At 39.2% G+C, this 23,127-nt stretch overlaps 3 protein-coding genes across 3 annotated transcripts in view; all 3 read left to right on the forward strand.

The window, feature by feature from the left end:
* The window catches only part of LOC126399186 (uncharacterized), a 19,216-nt gene extending 18,146 nt beyond the window's left edge, over positions 1 to 1,070 (forward strand). Inside the window, exons 7-10 of the mRNA XM_050059026.1 lie at positions 176 to 262; positions 382 to 410; positions 737 to 805; positions 1,026 to 1,070. Coding sequence (XP_049914983.1) covers positions 176 to 262; positions 382 to 410; positions 737 to 805; positions 1,026 to 1,070 — 230 coding nt within the window. The remainder of the gene's footprint in view (positions 1 to 175; positions 263 to 381; positions 411 to 736; positions 806 to 1,025) is intronic.
* Positions 1,071 to 2,494: 1,424 nt separating this feature from the next.
* On the forward strand, positions 2,495 to 4,567 carry LOC126398763 (fatty acid-binding protein, brain). The gene is made up of 4 exons (XM_050058343.1): positions 2,495 to 2,656; positions 2,844 to 3,016; positions 3,387 to 3,488; positions 4,288 to 4,567. Exons 1-4 carry the CDS (start codon positions 2,584 to 2,586, stop codon positions 4,336 to 4,338), a joined length of 399 nt encoding a protein of 132 aa, XP_049914300.1. The 5' UTR covers positions 2,495 to 2,583; the 3' UTR covers positions 4,339 to 4,567.
* Positions 4,568 to 7,545: 2,978 nt separating this feature from the next.
* Positions 7,546 to 18,592, forward strand: smpdl3a (sphingomyelin phosphodiesterase acid like 3A). Its single transcript, XM_050058723.1, has 8 exons — positions 7,546 to 7,744; positions 8,337 to 8,550; positions 12,708 to 12,852; positions 14,033 to 14,129; positions 14,293 to 14,456; positions 14,544 to 14,724; positions 15,635 to 15,759; positions 16,285 to 18,592. The coding sequence occupies exons 1-8, from the start codon at positions 7,651 to 7,653 to the stop codon at positions 16,588 to 16,590; spliced, it is 1,326 nt and encodes a 441-aa protein (XP_049914680.1). The 5' UTR covers positions 7,546 to 7,650; the 3' UTR covers positions 16,591 to 18,592.
* The last annotated feature ends 4,535 nt before the right edge of the window (positions 18,593 to 23,127 follow it).

Raw genomic sequence — 23,127 nt, forward strand, 5'->3', positions numbered from 1 at the left:
TGAACAACAGAACCACATTTACAGTTAAAAGAGACATTAAAAATATATTTTACAGATGCTGACAGACTCTTTGTTAATGTAGATATTAGACATACAGAGACAGCCCAAGGACACTAACAATCAGCTTATCATCAAAAAACCTCAGACTTCAGACACTTCTAACTTCTCTTTGCAGATTGGTGGAAGTTCATCGTTGCGGCTGTGGGTTTAGCAGCACTTATAATAATCACTGTGGCTGTCATCAGATGCAAGAGAACTAAAGGTGAGAACATTCATAGATGAAAATTTTAGAAACACAAACAAATAAATCTGGATGTTCACTGTGGAAGCTGAAGTCGAGTCTTTTTCTTTCTTTCTTTCTTTCTTTCTTTCTTTTTACAGGGAACAACACACAGATGGATGAAAACATGGTGAGTTTTAAAACTGAATAATTAAACTTTGATACAAATGTATGAAGTGTCACAGTCGGTGACACGTCATACATTGAAGCAGGGTTTGTGGTTTCTGGTTATTCATTACTAATTGTGTAGTTCTAAACCAAGTTTCATATTGGAGGTATTTGTTGTGGGACAGTTGAATTGGGTTACATTGCACAGATGTTGAACATACAGTGTAGACAATGCATGTCAGAGCACAAATGTTGCATGTGTTGTGAATTAAATAAGTTTAAAAGTGAGTCACTATAGATCCATTGGTTACTGAACAACCGTTATATTATGTTGTCTCCTCTGTGCAGGCTGATCCTGAAGCTGATGTTTCCTACGCCTCCATCAGCTACACCAAGAACACAGGCTGTAAAGCCAAGGTCAGCCCAGCAACTGGCAGTGTGTGTCAAAAACTCTGTTACCTTTCCTGTGCAGTAGCGCCACCATCAGACCAACATGTCAACTTCACACACAAGATATTTCATCATCTAATCAGCAGATAAAAGCTGCTGCAACTACAGTTGTTTGATGGCAGCAACATCAGGACGTTGTGTTAAGTTTATGTGTGAGTCATTTATGAGTTGTACTTTTTCCCTCCAGGTCTGTGTTGATGATGATGATGAGGTGGAGGTGGAGAGTGTATAAAAAGGAAGCAGACATATTGGATATATATATACTGTATTCTTAGTGCTGTGTCCCTGCATGGGCACAATGCAGGTTTTGTAACATTGAATCTTGTTTGTTTTGTTATACCAACACTTTTTCCATTTCTCACCACAGAGTGGCGCCAAAGATCCTTCACAGAACACTTTTTCCATTTCTCACCACAGAGTGGCGCCAAAGATCCTTCACAGCATGTTGAGCTCTCTGCTGTCCACTCACACTGTACTGCATAGCCAAAACTATGTAAACTCCCAAACATACACACATATGTGATTGTTGACCATCTTACTCCAAAACCATGAATGACATACTGTATGCTGCTGAAACTGCCCCAGCAGACTGAACTCATGTGCTGCATGTTTGATTTAAAACAAAGCATGCTCAGTTACATATACTGGTTAATGTCCATCATAAACTTTCTATGAAGCTAGCAGTCAGTGGTGGACAGAGTATCAAATCATTATCAAATCAAGTCCTGCAATCTAAATGTTAGGTAAGTAAAATTTAACAATAAAAAGTACAGGTATCCAAAGTAACAATGTTTAGCATGAAGATACATGGCTTTGAGGGAAAAAGAAATAAAGGAGGATATTGCTGACAGTATCAGTTGTAACTTGTCTTATATGAGTCACAGGTTGCCTTCCCTCAGTGTAAACCTTCAAGCAGATATGACACTAACATACATTTACTTCGTGTGAGAAAGCAGAGCCTACACTCTCTCTGTCTCCCTCAGACACACACACACACACACACACACACACACACACACTTATAGACAGTAATTAGTGTGTGTGTTGAGCATGAAGAAATTGCAGTTTTGGGGGGGGTTGTTAATGCAGTTTAGGACAAAGGGCTGTCAAACAAAGTGATTCTGCTTCACTGGTGCTCCCCTACAGTACATGACACATTCCCCTCACAAGAAGGCCTGTCTCCAACACAAGGCTATTGTGGGATTAAGATGAGGACATTCATTAAAACATAAATGTGGATTCACTCCCAAAGATCACTGAGTCATTTACCACCAACTCTCTGAAGCCCATTTTCAAACTACAAAGTTTAGGAGGAATTTTGGTGTTAAATGTTTCCCTTTGTGGTTTAATTAAAACTTTTGGTGAAATGCAAATGAATATCTAGGTTTTTGGTCTTCACTCTGTCTTACTTTTAGATTTCTTGAGGTGGAGATATGGCAAGCACCACACGGTATCTCACCAAACCCAACTGACACCCATGAATGAGAGTAATTACATCATTAGGCATACAAATGGGCTAATTTACCTTTTTTCTCCTTGTCTAGGGGCCCACAAGACCGTGACCCAATTTGGATATCCAATCACAACTCAGAGAAAATCTCCTGAGCCAATGAGCCGCTTGGCGCCACCCACCTATGTGCATAATAATAAGGAGCAGAATAATAACACAAGGGGGGAAACTTGCAAAAGCTGCAGCTTGCTCAGTGTGCTTTGGAGATTACTTTGCCTCTCTGAAAGCCTTCATCATGGCCGACGCCTTCTGTGCCACTTGGAAACTGGTTGACAGTGAGAACTTTGATGATTACATGAAAGCACTTGGTGAGTTACAACCTTTTTTTTTATTTACCTTTATCTCTTTTGTTTAATTTTGCTCATAAATGCTGTAAATCAAGATGGAAAAATATCATCATGTGGGAGTTTTTTGTGCCTATAACAAATGAAATGTTTAGAGTTCGTCCTAAAATAGGCCACTAACAGTCGCACTTCACCCCTGTGTCCTGGTCAGGTGTGGGCTTTGCCACCCGGCAGGTTGGTAATGTGACCAAGCCGACTGTGATCATCAGCCAAGAGGGTGACAAGGTGGTGATTCGCACCCAGAGCACCTTCAAAAACACAGAGATCTCCTTCAAGCTGGGAGAGGAGTTCGACGAAACCACAGCTGATGACAGGAACTGCAAAGTAAGTGGACAAAAAACAGATTTCATATAAGTAATTGGGACCACATTCAATGGTTAGATGCAAATTCAAGCACTAGCTTTTATCAGGGGCCAAATATGAGACACCAGGAGTGCTTGAATGGTTCACAAGAAGCCATGGATCTCATTTAATCCAAGATTTCATTATTGCTTCTTGTCTCTCCTCATATGAATTTGAAAAGTATCTTCTCCAAGTGCACTTCTAATCAAACTTTGAGTTCCTTTGTTTCTTTTTGCGGGTCAGCGACAAGACTTCTCAAGATGTCCAACAGACCCACATTTGGCAGCGTCTTAATGCACTCATTTTACGCCTCACTTGCAAAAAACTAAAATTCTCCTCCTTTGTCTTTCAGTCCACGGTGACTTTGGAGGGAGACAAGTTGGTCCACGTCCAGAAGTGGGACAACAAAGAGACCAAGTTTGTCAGAGAAATCAAGGATGGCAAGATGATCATGGTAAGATGAACAGACCCACATTCACACATTCAGGTCCTGTTGTAAAATACATGAATTAAATAGAGTGTATTTACTAGCAAAGTAGAAAGAGACGAACTGTGAAAGATTATTGTGTAGCCACGTGGCCATAAATGCCACTTGGTTAGCTGTGAGAAAGATATAGATTTGGAAATATCATCATCTGGGACATTTGTCGTGCATTGTTGGAATATAGCACCAATAAATGCATATTTTTAAAACGTTTTTACGATGTTTCAGGAGCTCAGTTCTCATTCATCACTTATTCTTGTGTGTTATCTCAAATAAAAATAAATATCTTACAAAAAAATGACAAAAAATCAGGGTAAATCTGTAAGATTTCATGATAAACATCACTTTTTAATGTTGTAGGGGCAATGCACAGCTTGTTAGACATTATTCAGGAAGCATGTATGTGGATAAAACCTCTGCAGGTATTCTCTTTGGGCTCCTTGCAAAAATGAAGGACTTATAATAGTCATAAAAAGTCACAAAACACACATTTCTGACAGTTTTAATGTCTTTTGAGCTTCAGAAATGCAGCAGTCTGTTTGTCTTGTTATAATGAATGAGCATGTCTTCTTACACATTCACAGCCAAATTAGCTTGCCTGTTTTAAGCAAAGTAAATTACCAAGCAGTCAGCTTCCAAAAGCACCCTCATTAGACCCTCCGCTCAATCACAGCACTGACCTGTTGAACAAAAAGTTGTTTGGTGGTAAAATGATGAATTTGGGAACATTCAATTCCCCGTCATGGTAACTGTCGTCTCTCTCCCGCAGAATTTGACCTTTGAAGATGTCCATGCAGTGCGTAGCTATGAGAAGGCATGAGTGCTCCCACTGGCAGCGTCCCAACCCGGCCAAGAAGTGTTGATTTTATAATTATTATTGACTGTATGCTTCTCTTTGCACTTCATCCTCCTCTGCATGTACACGGCCCGCAGGCTGCGCATGCTTTGTAAGAACTTTTTTTTTATATGAAAAAAACATTTCTGTCGTGATGGATAGATCATTCTTGCAACCCTGTGTGTGGAACATGAAATAAAAAACGCAGAATAAATGTTTGTGTCTTCAGCTTCATCATTCTGTATGGTTGATGAGAGAATAAATGGGCTACTCAGCCAAAAAAAATTGGGTGTAACCCTCAGACATTGAATCTCTACCTGGTCCAAAATTTGACCTCTGACCTTGTAGATGAGGGGAACTATGGAAGAAGATAAGAGACTTAAAATTTGAATTTTAACAGCCTCTGAATATTCAGTACTGAAATTTGGACACCATTGAATTCATGGCATTGAAATATTATATTTGTTCTGTATTTACCTCTTTGAAATGATCATATAAAATTTGATTTTTTTTTTCAATGACCACAAATTCAGATTTAAAAAAAAAAGTTTCAGAACTTCAAACAATAGATTCAGGGTGCTCAAACTTGATTGTTCAGATTTAGATCTAAAAATTTAAGTTGAAAAAAATTTAAATAGAACATTGGTCAAATTCGACTGGTCAAAACCTTTAGGCTCGATTGTCTATTCTGTCCTAGATGCTGCTATTTGATTTTTTCTTACTTGAATTTTTAGATCTGAATTTGACCAGTCATTTTTTCTTTTTTTCTTTTTTTTTAATTTTTTTAAACTTGTACTTTTGAAATATTAAAAAAAAAAACTTTTGAAATTACAAGAGGTGAATTCGGAAAAAATAAATTTAGATACATTGTTTTCAAAGTAAAATATTTCAATGTTTTCAATGTTCTATTAATTCAATAGTGTTTAAATTTCAATACAAAGTATTCAGTGGCTGTTAAAGTTCAAATACGTATGTCAGTTAAATGCTTTCATAGATAACTGAAAAAAAAAAAAAAAATTCTTAGAGTAAAGCCATAAAGTATCTCTGTGTTATTTACAAAAGAAAATCTGACGTTATTCCCCCCACAGCTTCAAACCTGGTGACATAATGAAGCCATTTCTGGAACAAAGTTGGAGGTATTGTATCAATGTGCCAAATATTTCCCTCAGCATGAACAGTTTTCTCTGATTACTCCCCTGATGTGACTTTAAGGTCTCAAATGACTCGTCACAGAGGAATGGTAACTGGATGGGCTTGCACTTGGGTAGCGCCTCTCTATAGTCTTTCAATCAATCGAAGCACTTTCACACTACTTGTCTCACTCACCCATTCACACACACATTCACACACTGGTGTCCGAGGCTACCATACAAGGTGCCACTTGTTAGCCACTTTTTAAACATTCAAATACACTCACACACAGATGGAACAGCCGTCAGGAGCAATTTGGGGATCAGTATCTTGCCAAAGGATACTTCGACATGCAGACTGGATAGAACCATCTGTTTTCCAGAGCTTTTACAAAACATTTTTCAAGTATTGCACTTAAAGGATTAGTTGTCTTAAACATAACTTATCACCATGAGGGGACTATGATACAATGGGCCCCTGGGCACAGATATGCAAAAGGCCCCGCCTCCTTTCCTGTAAAGGGGAAGGACTTTCCTGTAAAGGGGAAGGACACAAAGTGGTTTTGTGTCTCACTGTGGTTGTGTTGAGTCTCTTTGAGGTCATTATGTATCTCTTTAAGATAATTTTGTATCTTTTTGAGGTAATTTTGTGCCCTTACGTCATCATTGTGTGTCTTCTTGTAGTTGTTTTGTCCATTTCTGTAGTTATCATGTGACCCTGCAGTTCCTTTGCATCTCTTTGTGGTCATATTGAGTCTCTCCCCAGTCGGTACATGTTAATCTAAGTGACAGTTCACAGGTGAAGACAAGGGGGGGGCCTGACACTTTGGGCCCCTGGGCCTCGACCTGGTAGACCTGTTCAGCAATCCATCCATGCTTATCATACTCACCTCAGTGGTATCTAGCCATGCTATACTTTGACAGCCCAGGTTTTGAGATATTTAACAGCCACAGCAGTGTCAAACACTAACCTCACTCTCAACATTCTTTTTCATTGAAACAACTTTCTACCAAAGAAATAGTCCCTTTGAAATCTGCTGACAGAGAAGTCTGCCAAAAAGGCTTTGAGCACCACAAATTAAATTATATTCACCTTCACTGTATAAGGGTGAAAAGAGAAATCTCCAAAATAGATATCGGAAAATGTCAGCAAGTGAAACCAAAACTACCTCCGTCCCTACCCCAACAGGTCATTCTGGGTGAGCTGACACATTAAGTCACAAGATAGATTTGAGGGCCACATGATTATTAAAAGCACAGAAAAGAAAATAACACTTCTGTTGCACAATTGTGTGTGCTTATGTGTGTGTGTGTGTGATCATGTGATTTCTTTCTCCTAATTTCTTGTTTTAAAATATTTGGTAGTTTTACCTCTTTAATGGTCTAATAAATCCTTAAAATGAAACAAACGGATAAGGAAAAAAGACCTTTTGGTTGAACCTCTTATAGCTCATGTCCACACTGAGCTCACCTGTGATGAGGGACCATACTGGACCCCATGTCAAAGGGACATAAGCCAAAAAGGCTGGGTGGGTGTTTCGTCATTAAGAGCACCATATCAATTTACTATTAGGTAGTGTGCAATCATTACTTCATTTAAAGTAACTTGCAATATTACACAGTAAAAACATTCCTTTAAGTAAAAACCCTTCTATGGAAATGTTAATTAAGTAAAAGTATACATCTGCAAGTGTACTGAAAACATCAAAAATATAAGTACTCTGTGGAGGAAATCATCCCTGTGATTGTTCAGTGTTGTTATAGATAATATTTTTAGATTATTATAACAACGTATAAGCACTTGGAGCTTATTTTGGTTGCTTAGTTATATTTTTAACAATGCACCTATTTTTAGAAGATCATCATGTGTTTTGTAGGATATATAAAGTCTTAATTTGCAACCTACATGTGTCAAATAAATGTGGAAGAGTAAAAAGTAATATTTGGCACTGAATATGAAATCAATGGGAAGTAGAAGAAAAGGAAAATCACATTTTTAATTTAGTTACATCCCACCACTGAGTTCCTCCTCCTGAACTCTGAAACAGAGAGTCACGTGACCACTACACTTCCTGTTTATTTCAGAAGAGAATGACCTGCTACAGTCGGCTGCTTTAGTTTATATGTAGGCTAATAACCCGTACAGTAGGTTTCTAACACAACAAACATGGCTCAACTTGTGTGTTTTGTGCTGGTGCTGCTGTGCGGCGCGGCTCCTCTCGCGGCGGCACCCACAGGGAGCAGCTACCTGCCGGGCACAGGTGAGTGGGCTTCCCGCTGATGAGAAGAAGTCAGGTGGAGGACAGTTTATTTCTGATGGCAGTTTGTTTCTGCCTTGTGTCGCAGTTCACATGACTACACAGGCTAAAATGCACAGCGTGAATCAACATTCAGCGGAACGAACAAAGTGAAACGTCTTATGTAATTCAGCTCTAAAGGTGGATATTTTTCTTAAATTTAGTGTTGCATGGTGGATGTCATATTCGCCGAATTTACCCTAAGACATTCAGGATTTATATTAAGTGCTAAATTTTACTCTGAAAGTTAAATTTTGTTTGCAGATGATCAGAAACGTATAAATTGGCAGTTTTTTAAACGGGTTTTGGCCTGAAACGACTCCTCAGAGGAGAGGAGAGAAAACATTCGACTTAAATAGTAAAAATTGAACCAAGAACACAACAAATGGAAAAAATGTGTAATATATCAGCTCTGTGATACACCACATAAAGTGTCTATTCATTATGAAATTGTTGTGACACATTTTCAACCCTCACTTGAATGACTTTGGTCAAAAATAACCCACATTTCCTATTTTTCTCCTTCTTTCTGTATATTAATCTTCCATTCATCCAGGCAGGTTCTGGCACATCACTGACCTCCACCTGGACCCCACCTACAACCTGGCCCCAGACCCCACCAAGGTGTGCTACTCCTCCAAAGGAGCCCCCGCCAAAGACGCCGGCCTGTTTGGAGACTTCCTGTGTGACTCTCCCTACCGCCTTATCCAGTCAGCGTTCACGCACATGGCAACACTCACACAACCAGAGGACTTCATCATATGGACTGGGTCAGTGCACTGATGAGGGCGAATCATAATGATTGATGTTGGCATTTTACTGCTTTTACCTTTGTTTTCTTTGAGAATTTGACTTTAAAGGCTTTGCCGTACTTCCTTGATGGAAATGGTCCATCAATGAAAATGGTCAGCAATTTGACAAATCAGCTCATAGAAAACATATTTGTGGCTTTAGAGCAGTTTCATATCCTGTTCTCTCACTGCTAACACTGTGTAGTGTGTGTTCATCCTGTACTTTTGTATGAAACCAATTTGAGGTTTCAGACTTCAAGAATGAGGAAGCTTCTGTGAAGTGCAGTCACTTTGGATGGCTCTCACTTCCTGTTCCTTCTTTTTTTCTTTCGGCCACACTAAAAACAGAAATGTACGACATCAATGGCCTTTGTTGTTGGTTCAGACATCCATGTTCCCTACAGGATGCATGGTAATTTAAGTTTTACGAACCTTTGACTCTTCCCATGGCAGCATCATGGATTCAGATTTTTAAATGTATCCAGTATTTTCGGTTTATTCCCAAATATCTGCAAAAGTAATGACATTCCCACCAACCTTGACTTCTCATACAGAATTCACCATGTGTGTGATAAACTCACAGTATGTTTACATTATTAACTTATTATCTCCTCTTATCATGCATTTGGTCGTGTGTCCGTCAGTCTGTCCTTAGCTTACCTCGCAAACTACTGGACCAATCTGCCTAACATTTTGTTTGCACCTATTGTGGTTTCGGTGATTCACAGTTGTTGAAAAACCTGTTTTATTAACTGTTTTATATCCTCACTGAATGCTAACTTCTCCTTGCTCCTCTCAATCAGCTGGTAGGGGCTGCAAGTTTCCTGGAGATCTGCTTGGCTAAAACAACAAGCCTGACCTAGTCTGTTGCAGGCCACATTTTGGCCTTCACTGTGGCTCAAAAACTTACATCCATAGAAAAGTTTGGTCTCATTTGGCACCTCAGAAGTTGCAGATTAATTCCATACTCAAAATGTTATGATCCACTAAAGTTAGGCACAATGCAAGATGAATTTGTCCCTATTTTTTGTTATCTGCACCGCCATCTTGTCTGTAAGGGCGCAGAGAGGGACAATTTTACCGGGTGTAGCTCTCCACAGTCCGACAGGTGCGTCCGTCTGCCATAAGAAAGCAGGCAATGCAGTTAAATGGTTTGTTTTGTTTGTGTCTGCTTGTGCTGAAACCTACAGACAAGGTTAATACAGTTAAAAGTCTAGTTATGAACGACATGTATCAAAGAGTTTTGGGTGTGTTTAAGTTATTTTTGATAATATATTCATTTTTATAATTATACAGCAAGCTATCTATATTTCACATGCCTGTTAGCCAGCAAAACTGATCTGCAGCTCAGTCAAAAAATAGACAAGGTGTGTGTTTATTAAGTTATGGAACGCTTCTGAAACAAACTGCACCACATTTACTGGAATTACAAGACTTGCAACTGTTAAAAAATTTTTTTGTAAGAATGCCTGACGTAAATCTGTACTCTACTGAGTGCACTTTTTTTTTTTTTAGCAATTTTTATTACATTTGTGAGCCAGATGTGAGGTAGTTTCATTCTGCTGTGCACTTGCCCTGAATCGTATTATTGACCATAAAGTTAATCTTGAATTTTGAGATTATTTTAACATGTACAAAAATACACAATCTCAGTTCTCTGTGTGTTTTAGTAATCAGCTGGTTACCATAATCAGAGATTGAGAGGGTAGAAGACTGACAGTACATGGTGCATTTAAAGGCAGTGAATAAAGTCCTGAAGCACCAGGCCTTGAAAGATTAGTCCTCCACTCACCATTAGAAGTAGCTTAAATAGCAGCTCTGCATTCTCAGGGAACTGTAACCCAGTGTTCACTACACTGTGATACTGACATAGAAAAACTGTAGGCATCAGTCACAGCAGCACTGCCTCCATACAGCTCTGAATTAATCAGCAGCTAATCATCTAAGCCAGGAATTCATAGGCTTATTAAACATGCTTAAGAGAACGCCTTGCCACTTAATCCCCTACCCCAGGGAGTCCTTTCTCAAGTTTTAAATTACTGTGCAAGCAGATTTTTGCTTTATTCTATTGCTATTGGGCTTTATAGCACGAGTTTGCCTTTTTACTCAAGGGGGAAATCCATTATGTAAATTGGAATTAACATTATTTCTGCAATATTATACAGTTGAGTAGAGCTTAACAGTGTACAAATATGATTTGATGGTCAGGAAATAAAGTAGTTTTGAGAAATAAGGCTTTTCCTTCATGTCTACTGGCAGTGCTGAATGGTAACTCTTCACTTACTGCAGCTACGTCACATTTAAAGTCATGTGTAATTATCTTTGCTAGAAGTCTTACTGTAAAAATCAGCTACAGGACATGTTGAGTTTGGTGTTATAGCATGCAAACACTGAAAAGTTTGCTCAGGCTCTTAGGCTTAAATAATAACTTTGGTTTATTGTTATTTTCCACCAAACATAAGTCTTGAGGTGATCATGCTTTTGGTCATTTTTGTGCATGCATGAGTGTGTGTATCTGTCCGACCACAACTGGTCTCGCAAACTACTGGACCGATCAGCCTTATACTTTGTGGGCACATGTATGACTGTATGCTCAAGAACTTCTCTTGGTTTCCGTGATTTACAGTTGTTGAAAAACCTGTTTTATTGATTCATCACTTACAGCTGACTCCTCACTCCTCTTAACTGGCTTGTAGTTAAGAGGCCGAAAACTAACTGGCCGCTAGTATTCCAGAAATCAGCTCAGCTTAAAACAACAAGCCTTACTGTCTGTTACAGGTCACATTTTGGCTGTTGTCATGGCTCAAAAACTGACATCCATAGAGAAGTTTGGTCTTATTTCAAACCAGAGCATCTGCATAATAATTCTATACCCGATATATTATGATCCATTAAAGTAAGGCACAATACAAGATTAATAAATCCTCTTTTTTCTTATCTCTGCCATCATCTTGACTGTAAGGGAACCGGGAGGGACAATTCAACCAAGTGCAGCTCTCCGCGGTCCTGCTGTAACCCGGTTTTAGGTCTGTTTGCTGCATGGTTTCATACCACTGCGGGGGTGTCTCAGAAGCAAAGCGTTTTGCCTGACTGATTTTTGTAGACATGCAGATTTTGTTGATTTGGTCATTTTTATTCATATTTGTGCTTTAACCATGAGTAAGTGAGAGGACTGCGTAGTCAAATGGTTTCTTTTTTAGTCCAATTTAATTGTGTTTATTGTTGTTATTTCTTACTTTGTTGGGCTGTAGCCTACAGATGAAGTTAATACCGTTAAAAGTGTAGTTGTGAATATTATGGAACACAGATTTGGGGCTGTGGTCTGAATCACACTGCAGCACATCGGCTGGAATTACAAGAATTGTCCAGGGTGGCTGTGATCAGCTCGGGTAGCCGAAATGCAGCAGCCTGGCGGAGATCTGCACTTTACTGAGTACACTTTTCTACTTACAATCTGGATGCTATTATTATTTTTTCTTCTATCAGTCATAAAACACTGCACTGTAATTGCTGCAAATTGGGAACATAGTGACATTGCTACAACAAAGACACAATCAGACAGGTTGTAACTAGACATCAGTTTAGATAATCTAGACAGTATTTTAGGATATGAGCAAAAGTGAGCACACCTGAAATGTCAGCAATAATTGTTAAGTGCACAGGAAAACTGTATGCACACAACTATGATATGTATGGTAGATTCAAATCAAGAACCAATAAACTGATAGTTGGGAGAAAACTCTTATTGTTCATCTTCAGTTTCTCTTCCAAATAAGTCTGGATAATCCGTGAGTTTGTGTTAAACCCATCTAATTGTTTGACTGCTTGTGTTTGTTGCCCCTTCCTACAATATGTCTTTTTTTGTTGTTGCTGTGTGACCAGATTTAGGCTAAAAAAACTAAATGCCAGTATTATAACACAAAAAAATAAAACCCCAATTGTAGAAATTACTTTAAGTAGCACATTTTCGTCACTGTGAGAATTTCAACTTCAGTCTGTTCTCGTCAACCAAAAGATTTTGATGGTTGAATAAAACACAAAGTGATGAACTCAGATAGAGTCAGGAAACGCCAGAAAACAAATGAACTTGTTCCTGGTCTGGATTAATGACATTGGATCTTCTCTCTCTCTACCAGTGACAGTCCGCCTCATGTCCATGTTGACGAACTCTCTACGGACACAGTCATCCAGGTGATCAGTAATATGACCCAGACCATCAGACAACACTTCCCCAACCTGACTGTCTTTCCAGCCCTGGGAAACCATGACTACTGGCCACAGGTAACTTCATTTTAAGGTCATTGGATGGCAAGCAGTAGTCGGGTTTCCATCCACTTATTTTTATTCGCATTTTCAACAATTGCGAAAAAAAACTTGAATGGAAACGCCAGAAATTCAAGGGGGTGGAAAAGTCAGCGTATCGATATTAGGAAAATGCGACTTTTGGCAATGGAAACAGATTTAGGGAATAAACAATGACGTAGGCTACTGGATCCTACTTCTACTTAACACACATACCTGTGTGAACTTAGAGAGAGGTAATTACTCCAGTGTCAGGTGAGTGTAGGCTATTTCACAGCTTACCTGAATAGACTGGACGTGTTGAATACCGCTGCATCATGTGCGCTGCCTGGTGAACCAACACAGACATCACGGCATTATGTAGGCTACGCTGACAACGCTGATATGAGTGTGATGAGAGCTCTCGCAATAGCCAAGAAGTTCCCAAGGAATCTCTCCATCTCGTCGTAGTCATGGATGTGCGGGTAATTGTTTACATCAGTTGTGGACATGAGACGCTCTCAATGACGTCATCTCACAGCGGCCTCTTCTTCTACGGGTGTTCTTTTGCATTTTCATTTTTCATGAGAAGCGCCACCTTCTGCTCGACCTGTTGACTCCCAATACTCGCAAAACAATAATGAATGGAAAAGTGCATAAATTCGCATTTTCTTTTGCGCATTTTCATTTTTTGGATGGAAACCCAGTTAGTGTCTCTAGGATGATGTATACGGGACAGATGATTGTAGGGTGGAGCATAGAGATAAATTGTAACCCTATCATCGTGTAGCAGTATGAAGCTTTTTATTTACTAGTCTTTTACAGTAGAGAAGGTTGGACTCTTGATCAGTTTGATTCATTTAGGTTTTTGGGTGACATTTTGGGCCAGTTTTAAATTAATGTGCTGTACATTTAATGACGTGGGATGTCAGTAGTAACAGTGGATTATACCAGCTAGCATTTTACTGTCATGAAATGTCAGTATTTGCAAACTGATATCAGTCGAGCCCTAATATTTGGTACTAGATTGTTTAAATATTTCAATAATTGCTCTTTAAAATCGTCATTCTCAGAGTTCATTTCATTATAAGTGACTTGTAGCATGTAGCCATGTAACGTGCCTCTGCGTAGCAGTTTGTTATCCTGCTCAGGCTAAGTGTTACTGCATCATTGTTCTTAGGACCAGATGCTGACCACCACTAACGCCATCTACAAAGCTGCCGCCCAGCTGTGGAAACCCTGGCTGCAGACTGAAGCTCTGCTCACACTCTCACAAGGTAACATGTTAAACATCAGCTGCTGGGAGGATGTTTCTGTCACATTATTGCAGCTCAGACCCCACAAACCTGTTGTAATGCAAATTCTTTATATGTTTTAAATTTCCAACAATTACACTCTGTCTGGGCAGGCTTTATTTAGTGCTTTGCTCTGTTACTGCAGGCGGTTTCTACTCCCAGCTGGTGAAGCCTGGTTTGAGGTTGCTTAGTCTCAACACCATCCTCTACTACGGCCCCAACAAAGTCACAAGAAACATGACAGACCCTGCTGGGCAGTTTGAGTGGCTGGAGAAAACTCTGGAGAAAGCTGCTCAGAGCCAGGAGAAGGTCTGACATTTCCTGACGTAAACCCTGACAATTTCGCTAAAGTTTGCACTCGAAGAGCATGTAAATGTTTCTTACTTCTTGCTTCAGGTGTACATCATAGCTCATATACCGGTGGGGTACCTGCCGTTTGTCAGAAACACCACCGCTGTAAGAGAAAGCCACAACGAGAGGCTGGTCTCCATCTTCAGACAGTACAGTGATGTCATCGCGGGGCATTTCTATGGCCACACCCACCGTGACAGCATCATGGTGCTGTTGGACAAACAAGGTGAAGTGCGATTATTGAAGTTGATTGTGAACATGTGAGGTTGATCTTGATTTTTTTCCAGCCCATCATAGATGCAACGCTTTAAAAAGAAGATATAATTTATCATAAATGTCCTTTTCCAGTTACCTCATGCTGTGTCTTTCATTACGCTCACAGCATGGGGGTAACCATGCTAAATGATAATATGAAATTTCATCTATGTATTAAAGCAAATCAAGAGGACAGGACACATAAATAGAAAGCCTTGATATTGATTCTATCAGTAGAAAAACTCTCTATGATGAATTCACTTTTCTTTAAAGCACTGACCTTTTGATGATGAATCACAGATTAGATGAAGATAATATTGGGCTAATTCGCTCATTTCAAAAAGGCTGATAAAATACGATGCTCAGCTCGGCCCTAAAGCTACAGACACTCTATTAGCAGAAGCTGTTTGCATTGCTGAGGTTAGTGTGTGTGAACAAACTTGCCACATGGCAGAGATTTACACTATATTTGAATGTTGTTTGGGATGTCCTTATTATGACAACTTGACATTAATTAAAGTGACATTACCAGAAGATGGCTTTGTCATGACAATAATAATCATTATGTCAACTTGTCATAAACACAGAAAGAGGTGCATTTCTAGTTAATGTCAACTTGTCATGACAAAGACAACTTCTGGTAATGTCACTTTGATTAATGTCAAGTTGTCATAATCAAGACAACCCAAACAATGTCAACTTGTCATTACAAAAACCGAATGACACTTAATGACAGCAGTCATAAACGTTTATGACATGTACGTAATGTTCATGACAGGTACCTGACCGTGTCATGTCATAGTTATGACAGTGTCATGTCACTCTGATGTTTGTGCAGCTTAGTTATGTCATATTCATGTTATTTTTGTTTTGTTTTGTAGGCAAACCAGTGAATTCTCTCTTTGTCTCACCGGCTGTTACACCAATCAAAGCAGTTTTGGAGCCCTACTCCAACAACCCAGGATTCCGCATGTACTTGTACAACCCCAAGGACTACACTCTGTTGGTAAGAAGCTCTGTGCTGCATAACTACATCAATTTGGCATTAAGATGTTTATATTTATCAGAACTAAGGGGCCAAAGCAACCTCAAATTTATAAAAAAAAAAAAAACAGTCCCAAAAGTGCACAAAAACATGGCAGCCATGGCCATATGAGGAATTTAAAAGTTGCATGAAAAACATACATATCATAGGTACTTCTCTCAAATGACTATCTCACACACTAAACTAATAAAACAACAAAATAAAAGTTTGGTAAGGCTCCAAGTGAGATCCTTGATTTATATTTCACAATAACATTTTAAAAGATAAAAAGTTGGGGGAGAAAACTCAGGTCAATTCAGGTCAAACTAAAAATGTCCTGCGCTGAAATACCTACTCTAACTTTTATCAAAGACAGAAGAAAGAAGTCCCCCTTGATGATTAATCACGGTGTCAATCAGCTCACAAAAACGGTTTCTAGCATTCAAAAAGGCTCAAAAGACTTTTTCTTTCTTTCCCCCCCCTTTTGGTGCTTTTCTCTCTCTGAAGGATATCTGGCAGTACTATCTGAATCTGACGGAAGCCAATGAGAAACAAAGATCTGACTGGAGGCTTGAATATATCATGACTGAGGCTTTTGGACTGACTGACCTGCAGCCACAAAGCCTGCTCCAGCTGGGCCTGAGCTTGAGGCTGCCGCAGACCAAAGCCTTCGACATGTACTTTAGTCACTACATGGTCAGCTACAACAGCAGCATCATCTGTGACGGAGACTGTAAGCTTTACCAGGTGTGTGCCGTGCTCTACCTGGACCAGCTGTCCTACTCCAAATGTCTGGCAGGGCGAGAGTGGTAGTGTGAATATGGATCAACAAATGAAGAATTCATCTCAGGGGTCACATTTAGTTTATAACTTTTAATATCATCTTTTTTTTTTTGGTACTGTGCTGGAGTTATGAAAAGGGAAAAGCATTGCACTGGGTCTGCTGCCCCCAAATATTAATCTTACTATTTTTCTTTTACATGATTTTTTTCTCTCTAAGCAAGACCTTTTCTAAGATAATATTGACTGGTATCAAAAATGATCCAGGTGCAATCTGCATTACAAATTGCACAATTCTAGAGTAAATCAGTATTTTAATACAAACAAATAAAACACTGATACAGTCCCACATTGCATTAAATCTTTTGCCATGATTGGCTGAGAGTGAAACCCAGATCTGGGTACAAGAAGATAAAGTGCAGGTATTGTACTGGAGAAGTTTCTATACTACTTGGTACTGAGTTATTTCGGTGGATACCTTAAAGGTATCGAGTACCAATGCCAAGTCCTACTAACTCCTCGGGGTCACAGTTTTCTTCTAAAGGGGGGTGGCAGCAAAAATGCTGATTAAGATGTAATGTAAACTTCCTGACGGATTTTCCCCAGGAGTCACATTTACTTTTTTTATTTTTGAAATGTTGTTGTTTTTTTTTTGTTTTTTTTTTACGCAAATGCTTGAATCATAAAAAGGGAACTACAACAAACTGTTTCTGTCTCCTCAAAATAGAAATCCAACTTTTTTACTTTATTAGGTGATATTCCAGCAAAAATATTACTTTCTGGTATTGACAATGACTGAATCCAGATTATAAATTACACAATATCACAGTAAATTAGTTTAATTTTGAGAAAATACACTAATACAAAGAGTCGTGAAAAGGGAAATGGCACAGAGTGTTGCAAGATATTTATCTTTATACAATTTTACTTTTTTCAACAGATGATTTTCCAACTTGGATTTTTACGATTTTTACATTTTGGTAATGGAAAGTTATTCCGATTCAGTTCAGACTATGCTGAGCATAAATAAGTAGTAGAAAATACACTGAAGCCAAGCACATCGACATCTGATAGTCTTTGCTGTTTGAAGTGTTCCTTCCCCTTCTTGTCTGCTTCTCAGTTGTATGAGCGGTGTAGACTCTATGAGGGAAATCACTGAAGCATGATCGCTTTTAGCTGTAGCTCACTTTACAAAACACAGTGAGGTGAAGTATTTCATTTGAAATCTGTTCCACAGAATGAGTCAGAGCTCCTCAGTCCAACACATAAGTTCATTCTCTGTATCCCGTCTTTCACTAATGGATTATACCTAATCTCTGGAATGATCTAATTGCTACCAAATGTCAAACCATCACTCAAGCTGATGGTGTTGATTAATTATGGGTACTTACAGTGTTTAAGTTGTGGTAAAAGGCAGTTGGAGCATATTTATCTTCCATAATGTGACATGTTTCATTATGAGTCTGGTTTAATGACAAGTTGGACTTAAATCTGATCCTTTAGATTTGTTTGGGTGTGAAAAATGCCGACCATACTCTCATAGAAATGCACATTTACCAGAGGATAAAAAGGAGAGATTTTGATGTATGGATACTGAAAAGTTGTTTTATATACATACAGCATGAGCTAACCGAACAAATATTATAAAAGGAAGGAGAGGGGTTAAGAACTTGTATTTTTTATTTTTTCACTTTTTCTTTAAGATTTGCTCTGACAAATGTTTGCGTAAATGTCGCTATTTCCATAACTTACATTCCACAATATTGCATACACCAGCAGTCAATCACATCTTTGAAACATGTTTGTTAAATATAAAAGTCCAACATGACCCCAAGTATGAAGTGTGTGCAGTATTTAATATGTGTTCAATCTGTAAGAATGATTAAACTTGTAGCAATTTCCTGTTACAAATCAAACTGTGATGTCAACAGCGCCATTGCATGAAGATGTGAAATAACATGTCACATATCACAGAGAGTGCGCATCGATCTAATTTGCTGTTTATTTTTCTACTAAATAAAAACCTTTGTTCAAAGACCTAGTGTGTTTAAACTGCAGGGGCTGTGAGAGTTGCTAACCTGAAAGCCAAAGACAAAACTTGTGCAGGCTAGTTTGTCTCTGCAGGGGAGCCAAAGGAACAGCGACTAACCTCATCTGACCCTCTCACTTCAATTTCACTCCCTCCCACCGACAGCCCCCTGATCTTATTCTTCTCCTGTTCAAACTTTCCAGAAACTCTACTTGTCTCTCAGCCACCACCTCAAGCATTCGGCCCTCTCCTCTTCCCCTCCACCCTCCCGGCTCTTTTGTCCCGTAGCCTCCCCTCCCCAAATGTTGATTACACCTCTCTCTCCCGACCCAAATGACCAAAAGTTGGGCTGCAACAGGAATAGATTTGCCGTATTTAGCCATATTTTGCTTCAGTTAGATTTTGGCATATCAAAGCTTGTCGCAGAAGAGGTAGGGCGTCACCTGAGGGGTTGCAGGATAAATCTAAGGGGAATGAGATGGACAGAAAAGCAGGGAAAACATATTTCCACTTAAGAAAATAGCATATTTTTAGACTTTTTTCTCATGTTCATTGCATTTGTTGTAAAATTCTGGGTAATTGTATCTCTCTTTTATCGCTCTTCAGACCCCTAAAAGTCAATCAAATAAACTAAACTCAAAGTGTCACAATAAAGTGTCACAATCCGAACCCACAGTAAATGCAACATATGCTAAATCTCTTTAAAATCTGCATCTACAGGACATGACTGAGTTCAAAAAAAGTTCCTCGAGCACAGAATCTGTACTTTCCCCTCATGTGCCCCCATTGCCATTATTATTCCCGAGTAAGCCTGGCCTCCCTCCACTCTGTGCCTGACAAAACGTAACCGTGGAGACAGAGTTGGTGGTGAGCATGACGATGGAGAGGACTCCATCACCGGGGTAACGGCAGTAGAGCTCCCAGTCCTCTGAATCCATCTCTGAGGTCACTCTTAGCTGCTATTATTTAACCGCTGACCGGGTTCACAATGAAATTATCTCAAGCTTTTTAGCCAAACTCAAACTGCAAGCACTTAAAATGCATGCTGTCGTAGTTGTGATTGAATGACCATGCAGCTTTTGAAAGATACTACTATTGTTCTTTATTTTTATGTGTAGGTTGCTGTAAGATATTGCTTAAAGACATTTACACATATACTGTGTTTACTCATATACAGTTTCTGCTATTCTATACTTCAACTCCACTATGTTTCAGAGGCAAATATTGTATTTTTTACTCCACTGTATTTACTTAACTTTAGTTACTATGCAGATTCAGATTAATAATGCAAAGTGTAATCAAACACATCAATTATAATCTATCACTAAGACCAGACAAAGTAAGACTAGAGGAGTAGTAAAAGAGAAACGAGTAGGCTATTTCTATGCCATGGCATCGCTACTTTTACTTAAAGGTATACCATGCAGGATTATTGCTTACTGTCACTCGCGTTTGGTGTTTTGCCTAGTTATATTTGCATCGTTTTAGTGATGTGTCTCTTGGATGTCTGCTGCTTAATGTCTGACACCTGTTTGCTATGTTTTAATGAAGCCCTGACCTCACCTTAATGCTCATGGGGAACACGGCCAAAAAAGTCTGGAACACAGAAAATAAGAAAGATCTGAAAATAAGAAGGGCAGAGTCTTTGCAGAAAAATAACCCGCCACACATTTCTAGTTGGTCATAAGTGATGACTGGGAGGGATTACCTCTATGAGTCTACACATTGTTTATTAGGAAAATCCTGCAAAGTATATTTCAAGTAAAACATGTTTGTACTTTTTCCACCATTGCAAAATAGTACCCATAAAAGAGTTTACACCCCTTGGAATTTTTACGTTCCACTGTTTTACAGGTTAAATCGCATTAGATTTATGTGGCTTTTTGCCACTTGATCATCATAAAAATACTCCTTAATTTCAAAGTTAAATCGGATCTCTGCAAAGTGGTCTCAATGAATTACAAATATACAAAATATTTTTTTGAAAAAAATATCACTGGTGTGACCAATTTGCTTCAGGGGTCAACATATTAGTTAAAATGATGTGTGGTCAAGGTGTTATAATTCATTGTAGTATAAATACAACTGGTTTTGGAAGGTTTAACCAAATCCGTTTTTGGTTAAAAGTCAGCCTGTAACTTCTTACGCAGTTAGTTTTATCATCAAAGTGCTTTAAATAGAAAAATTATTCTTGTATTTAAAATATTTTTACTAATTGTAACGTATATTGCCAACAAAAAAAGTGATTATATTTCAAAACAGTAAAAACTGAGGTGCCAGATCCACCACTACAAAGACCTGTTTCAAACCTTGAAACAGCCTTAATATTTTTCCACATATGGTTCCAAAAGTCCTGGAAAGAAAATCCACATCTTTGTTCATGCAGTTTTGTGAGTGTGTCAGGATCTACACTAAAATTAAATCATCCATCATGTTCCTGAAACCAGTTTATCTTTCTAAAGGTACAGTGGGGTTGTAGCTTCACTAACAAAATGAAATACTTCATTACAAATAACCCAAAGTATGGAAGTATTAGCAGCTGGGTACACCTGAGACCTCTTTAAATGAAACTTTTCGTGTCTTCAAAATGAAAAGTTGTGGCTATAAAACTAAGGAGACGGTTGCTGAATGCTCAGAGAGAAACATTATTCTAAGCTGGTAGACTGTCTGTCTTCCTAAATGACTGTCTGACTGGCCATCTCTCCGTTTGGCAGACTGACCCACATGTTCAGGTTTGCATACATTTCTGCTTTTGTTCCAGTTGGCCGGGTGTAAGGCTGACTGTTGGCTGACTGGTGGTGCCCCACAACCAGTTAATCTGAGGATTACTGTCAGGACAGTATAGCCGTCGGACTGCCCTCTCCTGGGGAGCTGGAATCTGTGTGTGTGTGTGTGTGTGTGTGTGTGTGTGTGTGTGTGTGTGTGTGTACCATTACCCTTCATGCTTTCAGTTCACCTAATCCCTTTTAGCATCTTCAAGTTTTAAACACTGACCCTCTCTTAAGTTGTAATTGCCAGTGGTCGCCCATTTAATTTGTTTCAATCCTGCAGTTTCATAATATGTATGTATTATTTTTGTTCCTCACTGTCTTTCCATTAATTTAGTCACTGTAAAGAAAGTAAACACCACCCAGCAAGAATATCTTGATCCTGAGTAAACATCTTTTTACAGCACAACATTTAGCTAATTAGGACCTCTTATGAACCTTTGCTAATTAGATTGAAGCACATCACAGTATTTTTCTACTTTATTGCCAGTGAGCATTAACTGGTGATTTACAGGTCAAAACATGTCCAGATAGTAAACCTAAATAAATTTAGTTGAGAATTTTTTAATTTTTTTTAGATTTTTAGGTTAGATTTAATTGTCTTCAATCCATAGCTTATGCCAGCCCATACTCTAACCCCACTGCAACCATGGTGCATTCTGTTCACAACATTGGCATTAGAAAACCACTTACCCAACAGACACCGTGCACGGCGTCTGGCATTTGCCCTTTACAACATAAACTGGAATTCATCTGTGAAGACAACGTGTCTCCAAACTGCCAGATGCCATCGAAGGTGAGCAGTTGCCCACTCAGGTTGGTTATGACGATGAACTGCTGTGAGTTCAAGACCCTGATGAGGGCAAGGAAGATGCTGCTCCCCTGAGATGGTTTCTGGGGATTTCTTGCACCAGCTGTTTCGATGGCTGGTCTCAAACAATCATGTAGGTGGAGACGCTGGATTGGAGATCCTGAGCTGGTGTGCTTACACATTGTCAATGGTCGTTAGGCCGGTTTGATGTACTTCCAAGATCATGAAAACAACATTGGAAACGTCTTATGGTTGTGAGATGAAAATTCAGTTCATGGGCAACAGCTCTGGTGGATAACCCTGCAGTCAGCATGCTCCCTCAAAACTTTATGGCTTTCAGGAGCCCAATGTAGGTACTGCCTATTGCCCAGAGTTACCAATCATCAGTTACCTGCCAAACCACCTGAAACCTTGCCTTGGATTTCCCTTCAGTTTAGAAACCTGCACATAAGGTCTTGAGGGTTGTTGCATTAATGCAGACATCTGTGTTGGGATTCACAGGACCACAGATGGTTTATCATTTGGTAAAATCATCACTGGACAATTTAAAGGCTTTTTCCTCTGCTCTTTGTCTTCAAACAAAGAGGGCTATGCGACACCCATCTCCACAGGAGATCTCACCTCACACCTCAGTGAGACTCAAGTCCCAAAACTTGATTGGACAAGACCTTTTACAGTGACATGTGACTCTGTGATGTCACAGGCATCTGTACAAGGTTTGCTCCCTTCAGATCTTTTTTTTCTCTTCTTGCCCTGGAGCTTCAACAGCTCACCCAGCTCTCTGGCTGGGCTTGGAACAGCCCAGAGGCCTAGACCCTGGCTCCATAGCCCAAACCACTAAAGGAAGAGCAACTGATCACAGACTCTGGCAAACACAAGGTTTGCAACTAGCTTTCCAGCAACAAGGAACTAAGTGAGTTAGCACCCAGCGTCTAACTCTGCAAGGACCCCGAGCGACCAGC

This window comes from Epinephelus moara, chromosome 12, assembly GCF_006386435.1.
Source record: "Epinephelus moara isolate mb chromosome 12, YSFRI_EMoa_1.0, whole genome shotgun sequence".
In the NCBI taxonomy this organism is placed as follows: domain Eukaryota; kingdom Metazoa; phylum Chordata; class Actinopteri; order Perciformes; family Serranidae; genus Epinephelus; species Epinephelus moara.

What these genes read in the sequence shown, in the direction of transcription:
- LOC126398763 (XM_050058343.1), top strand. Translation starts at nt 2,584, where the DNA reads ATGGCCGACGCCTTCTGTGCCACTTGGAAACTGGTTGACAGTGAGAAC. An exon ending in TGATTACATGAAAGCACTTG is followed by an intron (nt 2,657 to 2,843) that starts GTGAGTTACAAC and finishes TGTCCTGGTCAG; the next exon opens with GTGTGGGCTTTGCCACCCGG. An exon ending in CTGATGACAGGAACTGCAAA is followed by an intron (nt 3,017 to 3,386) that starts GTAAGTGGACAA and finishes TTTGTCTTTCAG; the next exon opens with TCCACGGTGACTTTGGAGGG.
- smpdl3a (XM_050058723.1), top strand. Translation starts at nt 7,651, where the DNA reads ATGGCTCAACTTGTGTGTTTTGTGCTGGTGCTGCTGTGCGGCGCGGCT. An exon ending in CAGCTACCTGCCGGGCACAG is followed by an intron (nt 7,745 to 8,336) that starts GTGAGTGGGCTT and finishes CCATTCATCCAG; the next exon opens with GCAGGTTCTGGCACATCACT. An exon ending in CTGCTCAGAGCCAGGAGAAG is followed by an intron (nt 14,457 to 14,543) that starts GTCTGACATTTC and finishes TTCTTGCTTCAG; the next exon opens with GTGTACATCATAGCTCATAT.